General features: G+C 46.6%; 1 protein-coding gene across 3 annotated transcripts; it reads left to right on the top strand.

The window, feature by feature from the left end:
* OARD1 (O-acyl-ADP-ribose deacylase 1) lies at positions 1-6,891 on the top strand. 3 transcript variants are annotated; one of them, XM_040983333.1, is made up of 6 exons: positions 5-443; positions 899-978; positions 1,315-1,459; positions 3,577-3,635; positions 4,611-4,745; positions 6,011-6,090. In XM_040983333.1, the coding sequence occupies exons 2-5, from the start codon at positions 940-942 to the stop codon at positions 4,743-4,745; spliced, it is 378 nt and encodes a 125-aa protein (XP_040839267.1). In that variant the 5' UTR covers positions 5-443; positions 899-939; the 3' UTR covers positions 6,011-6,090. The 3 variants fall into 3 exon arrangements, with proteins under 3 accessions (XP_040839268.1, XP_040839267.1, XP_040839266.1); XM_040983332.1 differs by having other exon boundaries at positions 24-443; positions 4,611-4,723; positions 6,011-6,891; XM_040983334.1 differs by lacking the exons at positions 3,577-3,635; positions 4,611-4,745 and having other exon boundaries at positions 1-443; positions 6,011-6,891.
* Positions 6,892-7,352: the final 461 nt, after the last annotated feature.

The following is a 7,352-nucleotide window of genomic DNA, read 5'->3' as shown; positions in this document are numbered from 1 at the left end:
CAGGCGCCTTCGGGACCTCGCCGCCCTGCAGGTCCACGGCCGCCTGAAGTCCAGCACTACGCAGGCGCCTTGGCCAACTGCCCACCTCTTTCCAGGCGGCCCCCGGGACACACCCCTGCAGCTAGTGCGCAAGCGCCGCACGCCCAGCTCGCGACTTGCGAGCTCCTGACGCACGCCCGGGCGGCGGGAGACCGCGGAATTTGCCGCCGGATGTTCGGCGGCCGTCACCAAAGAGCTGCGCTCTCGGCTGGCTGGCTAGAGAGGAGTTCGTTTCCGCCCGCCACCGGGGGCGGAGTGGCGGCGAGGGGAAGGGGAGCGGCCATCTTAGTTGCGCGCAATTTAGGACTGTGGCGGGATTGGCTCCTCGTCGGGGCTCGCCCGCCGCTGCCCACCTACCGGGGTCGGATCCGGCGGGCACCTCCCAGCGGCGGACTCTTTCCCAGGTGAAGGTTGGCCCCGGTCCGTGGAGGCTCTCAGCGAGCCTCCCCGGGGGACCCCAAGACAGGCACTGCACTCTCGGTAGCCCGCCTTAGGATAGGGGACATGGGGCCTTTTTGCATCTCATCCCAAAGAAAGAGGCCGCTTTTCTCGCACCTGCGGCACAGTACGCCCTTGTCCCGCACGTCATCTGATAGCGGTGTAACGGACCGTGCCCCACGCCCTGCTCGTGTGTTTTAAGCCAGGCACAGTGGGAAATACGGGGGGCGTCCTGCAGGGGAAAGGAGACGGTCCTGCCTGCCCCGGGTTCCGTTCAGGCAGCTCGGGAGACGACCCAGGCTCTTCCCTGACCCAAAGCCGCCTCGCTCTCGGCGGCAAACGTTTTGCGGGGGTGTGGGAGAAGATAGCTGGACTCAGGGCCCTCGCGATCATCATTGAGGCTGCTTTTCTTTTCTCATAGCTGCAGAAGCGCTTAAATTTTGGAAATAGCGATCCCGTATCATGGCCAGCAGCACTAATGAAGATCCAGAAGGAAGCAGAGTGCGTAACGACTATTAACTTATTGGTGAACTGAAATTCGGAATAATTGAGGTCAAGCGCATAAACACATTTTAATTAAGCCAATAATTGAATTGTTCTTTTCCTCTCCAGCTGATTTACTGGAGAGAGGCTAATAGAATCGTAGGCAGGCACCATCCATCACTTTTCCTTTTCCACGTGCTTGAATTCGCGGGAGTTAACCCCTCACAGCCCGGGATTTTGGTTTGGCATGGAGCCATAGCAAGGGGCGGGGTGGGAGGGGCGCCGGAAGACGGGGGAAACCAAAGTCTTTTCCCGCCTCTAATGAACCATTGTGTTTCCCTTTGCCCATTGTAGATCACTTATGTGAAAGGAGACCTTTTTGCCTGCCCCAAAACGGACTCCCTAGCCCACTGCATCAGCGAGGATTGTCGCATGGGGGCCGGGATAGCTGTGCTCTTCAAGAAGAAATTTGGAGGAGTGCAGGAACTGTTGAATCAGCGTGAGTTTTGAAAACAGCATCCCTGTTTTGCCCTGCTGTCAGGCTTGAATTGTTAAGCTGTGCAAGCACGGAGGAGGTTTCTAAAGACTAACTGCTTTTACAGCTTCCTATTACCTTTTTCTTAAAAATTTCTTTACAGTTTATTTTTATTTCAAAGTCAGATATACAGAGAGGAAGATCTTCTGTCTGATGGTTCACTCCCCAAGCAGCCAAAAGTGGCCAGAGCTGATCCAATCCGAAGCTTGGAGCCCAAAGCCTGTTCTGGGTCTCCCATGCAGGTTCAGGGTCCCAAGGCTTTGGCCCGTCCTTTACTGCTTTCCCAGGCTACAAGCAGGGAATTGGATGGGAAGCCTGGTTGCTGAGATTAGAACAGCGCCCATATGGGATCCTGGCACGTGCAAGGAAGGCAAGGACTTTAGCCACTAGGCTACTGTGCCAGGCCCAGAGTATCTTTTTTTTTTTTTCCTCCAGAAGAATAATTACTAATTTAAGTTCTTACAACACCAACCATGCAACCATGGATTCTTTTTTCTTTCTTTCTTTCTTTTTTTTTTTTTTTTTTTATTTAATGGAAAGAGCTATAGTGCCCTGGGTTGGGAGGGGGTGATTCCATCCATTGGGTTTACTCGCCAAGTGACTGCAAGAGCCAGAAACGTCCTCTGAGTCTCCAGCATGAGTGCAGGAAACCAAGGACTTGGGCCATCTTCTGCTTCCCCAGGCACGTCAGCAGGCAGTGGGGTTGGAAGAGCAGCACCAGCGACTCGAAACTGGTGCCCATATGGGGCGCTACCACTAATGGCAGCAGTTTTACTAGCTGTGCCACAGTGCTGGTCCCTAAACCTGAATTCTTGTAGAAATTACTCATCTCTTCCTGCATGATCATTAATACTGTCTTGATAATGTTAACTGCACTTCTCTGAAAACTTTAATGCCCTTGAGAGTTCTTAAAGCCTCAGTATCATCATGGGATTCAAGATGCTCTTGCTTCTTAGTCCACTACTTACTCCTCACAAGGCTCTTCCTTCTGGACTCCTCCTGTAACTGCGGCAGTGACTAGAGCGGAGATGGGCATTGGTGTCACAGGTGAAGCCTCTGCAGTAGTTTCTCAGATCACTCCGAGCCTGCCAGATTAGTATCTGCCAGTGACTCTGTGGCTAGACTTAAAACAACTTCCTTCTGCTTCGTAGCATAGGTGCATTGAGATTTTTCTTTTTAAACTGTTCTCATAATGTTTCTCACAACTATTGGTGCATAAAAAGATGGTTGTTGAGGGACTGGTGTGGTGATGTAGCAGGCTGAGCCTCTGCCTGCAGCACTGGCATCTCTTGCGGGCTGCTCCATTTCTGATCCAGTCCCTGTTGATGGCTTGGAAAACAGTGGAGAATGGCCCAAGTCCTTGGTTCACAGCACACAGCGTGGGAGATACAGGAGAAGCTCCTGGCTCTCAGCTTCAGACCAGTCCGGCTTTGGCTGTGAAGGCCATTTGAGAAGTGAGCCAGTGCTTGAAAAACTTTCTTCATCCTTGTTCTATAAACCTGCCTTTCTAAAAATAAATACGTCTAAAAAAAAAAGATGGTTATTGAATGTGTACACATTTGACAAGTGAAAAATAATGTGCTTTTCTGAAATTTTCAAGGCAATGTAAAACTTTTGAAATGGCTAAGTGTTTATGCAAGTAGAACCAGAAAGTGTATATTTTGGTGCAAAAATATTTGAAATTTGTGCATACTAGGTACTCTCAAAAGACCATGGAAGATATATCTTGTGAAAAAACTATGCATGGTTATGAATTTTTTTTTTGTAGTATAGTAAACTTACTCTTCAGTTCAACTTTCTCAAAGTCTTTGAAGTGTCCTCAATTTGAAATCAGGGGCAGAAGAAAGCTGGAGTGTGAAGACGCACAATTGTGGGAAAGCCTCAGTTACGGAACAGAGCATTCGGGACACTGACTAGGAACAGAGTCTGAAGGAGACAGTTTCTCCTTGACGAAAAATCAGTTGTAGTTTTGAGGTAGACTATGATTTGTAAATACTCTAAAAAATTGAGGAACGCAGAGTGATGTTGTGGTTTTTTTGGGTTTTTCCCCCCCTCTAGTATTAAGTAACTGTTTTTTGTAGAAAAGAAGTCTGGAGAAGTGGCTGTTCTGAAGAGAGATGGTCGATATGTATATTACTTGGTAAGATGGGGCCAAGTTCTGAGGAGTGCAAACAGCTGGGCCACACTGTGTTGAGCACAGTGCTGCCTTCTAGATAGCCAGGATGTCAGAAAGCTCATGTGACAGCTCAGTGGTGGTGCTGTGGGGATCCTTGGGTTAAAAAGGAATGAGTGGCTGTATCCCGTTTCTGTGGACACAGTATGGTGCCATCCACTACAGGCTTTTGTCCCAAGACTTGCAGGATGCCTCCCATATTTTCCTTCTGGTTACGGTGGGATGGAAACGGCAGTGTCTCCTGAGCCAGATTCTCCAAAGGAGTTTCTCTTTGACTCCCTCCTGTCAAATCCTGTGTTAAGTAATACCCATTCTTCTCCTGCCTGTTCCTGAGTGTGGGAGTCTCCAGCTAACCAGATGGCCTTTGGCTTCAGCAAGGGCCAGCTTCCTCGGTCATGGTACAGCCTACTCACTGTCAGCTTGATGTGCACAGTGCACTAAGTGGGAGATGTACCCTGGATTCTTTAAGGCTGGTGTGACTGCTAGAGTTTTCATTCTAGAGTTGGGAACATTACTTGTTGCTATTTTATGGGAAACCAAAAGCAGGCAAGCATGGTTTCTGAGCAACCAGAGACAGGTTCACAGGATTTGCAGGTGGTATCAGTTCTTCCTTGTTGTAGATATTCCCCTTATCTTTGGAAGTGACACAAAGATATTCTCTAACTTGGTTTAGCAGCAAGTGACAGTAGGGGCAACCTGTCATTCCTTAAAAAAAGAAACTTCTCAGTAGGCTGAGTGTAGACGTCTTAGCCCTCTTAGTGGGTTTTCCTGGGAATCTCCTCTAACAGTATAGAAGGAGCGGTAGGACATTTGTCCTCCCTACTCAAGATTAATTATCTTGCAAAAATGCAAGTTAAATTATGAGGATATGGGCAAATGTAATGCTTTTTAATGGGCTATCATTTTGGAATAACAAAGTTTGAATTTTTTCTTTGTGTTCAGATTACAAAGAAAAGGGTTTCACACAAGCCGACTTATGAAAACCTACGAAAGAGTTTAGAGGCCATGAAGTCCCATTGTCTCCAAAATGGCGTCACTGACCTCTCCATGCCCAGGCAAGGAAAGCTGGGGTTCTAGGTGAAGATTTGATTCATTGGTGGGGTTTACTGTGTTATCCAGAGACGAACAACAGAGGAGGATTTCCAGATGAGCAAATTTCAAAATGCCAGTGACCCAGTTTGACTTTATGTGAAGAAATAGGCATTTTCTAGCTTGACTTGAATGAGCCAAATAATTCCCTGTCTCAGCCTCCTTGCTAGTGAGGAAACATCATTCAGTCACATTTGTTGAAGTCCCTGCATTCTCTGCTTGAGGCTTGGCCTCTGCTCCTTTAGCCAGAGAACCAAACCAAAGCTACTTGTTGTCTCTGTGCCCCATTAATCTTGTGGCAGGACAAGTTGTATGTAAATCATTACCACTTTTACCGTGTCAGCTCTGGTGGTAGCCAAGAGATCTGTCCCTGATGTAACTTGTTAGACTTGCTTTTGGGAATTTAAGGCAATAAAACTGGGTTCCTTAGCCCCTTTGTTTCCTTCTCAGGAAATAGGCCTCACCTCTGCAGTGCCTCTTGCATGAGTAGCTTTTAGTCAGTGATGGCATGCAGATTGATTCAAAGCCCTGAGCTACTCTGATTTTTTGTGACTTTGTGGCTACAGTGTCCCCATTCTTGAACTGGTCTTCAGTATATTCATGGCTTATATATCAGAAACTCTTGTGTATGTGTCATAGTTCTTCAGGAACTTAATTATCACATTATGATAAGAAATTAGCAGTTTTAGGCCTTATTTTTCTCTAAGGAAGTTAAAGATCAATAAAGTAACATGTTAGAAGAGAGGTGTCAGATCGTAGAATATTATGGGCTGCTGGAGGTTGCTTGCCAGAGTGTTACAAGGACCTTACTGCTGGATTGCAGCCAGCATGTCATTTCAAATCTCTCTTATTTTGCATAGATCTTGTCCCTCTTACCTTTTTTTTTTTCTTTTTTCACATTCCATTATCATAAGTACAATTTTTCCTGTTGATCCACAGTCAGTTTGCATCAGTAGATGTAGAAGGATAGTCTGGTGTCATGGCGGAGCTGCACAGTTCTAAGTGCAGGATGAAATAACTGGAGACTTTGTGGGCAAAGGAAATATACAGCTGTTGGATGCTGGATCTGTCTAGGAAAAGTCTTGGGTGACTCAGCAAGAATCGACTTCCAGACTCTTTCTGTGGGGTCTGTGTGTGGGAGATGAGATGACCTGTCTTTATGCTGTGGTTAGGTGCAGCTCAGAGGTAAAGGGGAAAGAGTACTTTGCAGGATTCCTTCATCACGGCCAATGGAGGTGTTTTGTCTTTTTCAGGATTGGATGCGGTCTTGATCGTCTGCAGTGGGAACATGTGTCTGCGATGATTGAGGAGGTGTTTGAGGCTACTGATATCAAGATCACTGTGTATACACTCTGAATGGATGCACATTTTGGGCGTGTCCATGATCTCCCTTGTCATCCCTACTGGGCCTTAGGACTGGCAAACCGACTTTAAATGGGCAAAGGAAAATTTCATGTGAAGTCGGTCTGTGTCACAGGCCAGTCTTGGTCACTGTATTCCAGCACTTGACCTGGGCTCAGATGGAGGGTTTCTTGGGATATGTTGCTGTGCTTTTCACAGGATGTTCGAGAGAGATGGCCTTGTTCCAGACAGGGAGACGGGTTACAACCTCAGTTTTGTAGTACGCTGGCGTCTCTGGCTGGCCACTAGGTGCCAGCATTGATTCTGCTTCTCTGTTTCCTGAGAGAAATTTTAAGTGCTTTTGCATTGGTTTGATATCTGGTGTCATTTGTACACTGAATTTTAATTATCCTCATGTCGTTAGACTCATCCTAGGAGAGGAATACAGGTTTTGTTTTGGTTACAAAATTGAGTTCTGTATTGTTCACAGTGAATGTGGGTGATAAAAACAGAAGAATAAATATTGGGGTTCCCTGAAGCTCTGTGCTTGTGCTGGTGTTGTTCTGGACTGGAGTCACAGGATTCAGCTGTAACTTGATTTTGAGGCACCCAGGAGCTCTTTGGAAAGAGTAACAAGATGAAAAATATGAAGGGACAGAAACTGCATCAGTGTGGTCAAAGGCAGGTGTTTGTGATGCCTTTATGATGGACCTTGCTGTCTTCCGTCTGCCCCACTGTTTCTGTGATTGTCTAAATTTAATTATGAAATAAATAAAATGGGAAATAACTGGCAGAGTGCTCGCCGTGGAGGAGTGACTCAATACGTCAGTGATCCTCAACAGAAATCTTTCTTTAAAAAGCAGTAAAGACCATTTTTTAAAAAAGAAAAAAAAAAAAACCTTCAGATTTGGTGTCTGGGTGAGGTGCCCCTATTTCTCTCTTTTTAACCGGCACGAAAGATCCTGATCATTACAGCCAAGTGATCTCAAGAACATCGAGTAAATATTAGTTCATCTTTCTTGTGATGCCAAGAGGACAGGTTCTCTTGTTTTCTTGGGAATTATAAAGTTCATGAAGTTAAGCCCGTGATTCAGGGTCAGAAACAGTGGGCAGAGAGTAGCTGTTTCCTCCCCACCCCTTTCTGTAGTGTTGGGAATTAAAACGGCAGCCAGACTTAGTATCGATTTTCTCTCTAGGGCCAATTCCGCGTCCACCAGTGGAGTTGCTTCATTGCCTGGTGTAAAAACACTAGGC

This window comes from Ochotona curzoniae, unplaced genomic scaffold (genome assembly GCF_017591425.1).
Source record: "Ochotona curzoniae isolate NIBS_2020 unplaced genomic scaffold, NIBS_Ocur_1.0 contig_3819, whole genome shotgun sequence".
In the NCBI taxonomy this organism is placed as follows: domain Eukaryota; kingdom Metazoa; phylum Chordata; class Mammalia; order Lagomorpha; family Ochotonidae; genus Ochotona; species Ochotona curzoniae.
This window is presented reverse-complemented; position numbering and strand designations above follow the sequence as displayed.

Coding starts and splice junctions, on each gene's coding strand:
- OARD1 (XM_040983332.1), top strand. CDS start 940: ATGGCCAGCAGCACTAATGAAGATCCAGAAGGAAGCAGA. Junction 3,636..4,610: donor GTCGATATGTATATTACTTG/GTAAGATGGGGC, acceptor CTTTGTGTTCAG/ATTACAAAGAAAAGGGTTTC. Junction 4,724..6,010: donor ACTGACCTCTCCATGCCCAG/GCAAGGAAAGCT, acceptor TGTCTTTTTCAG/GATTGGATGCGGTCTTGATC.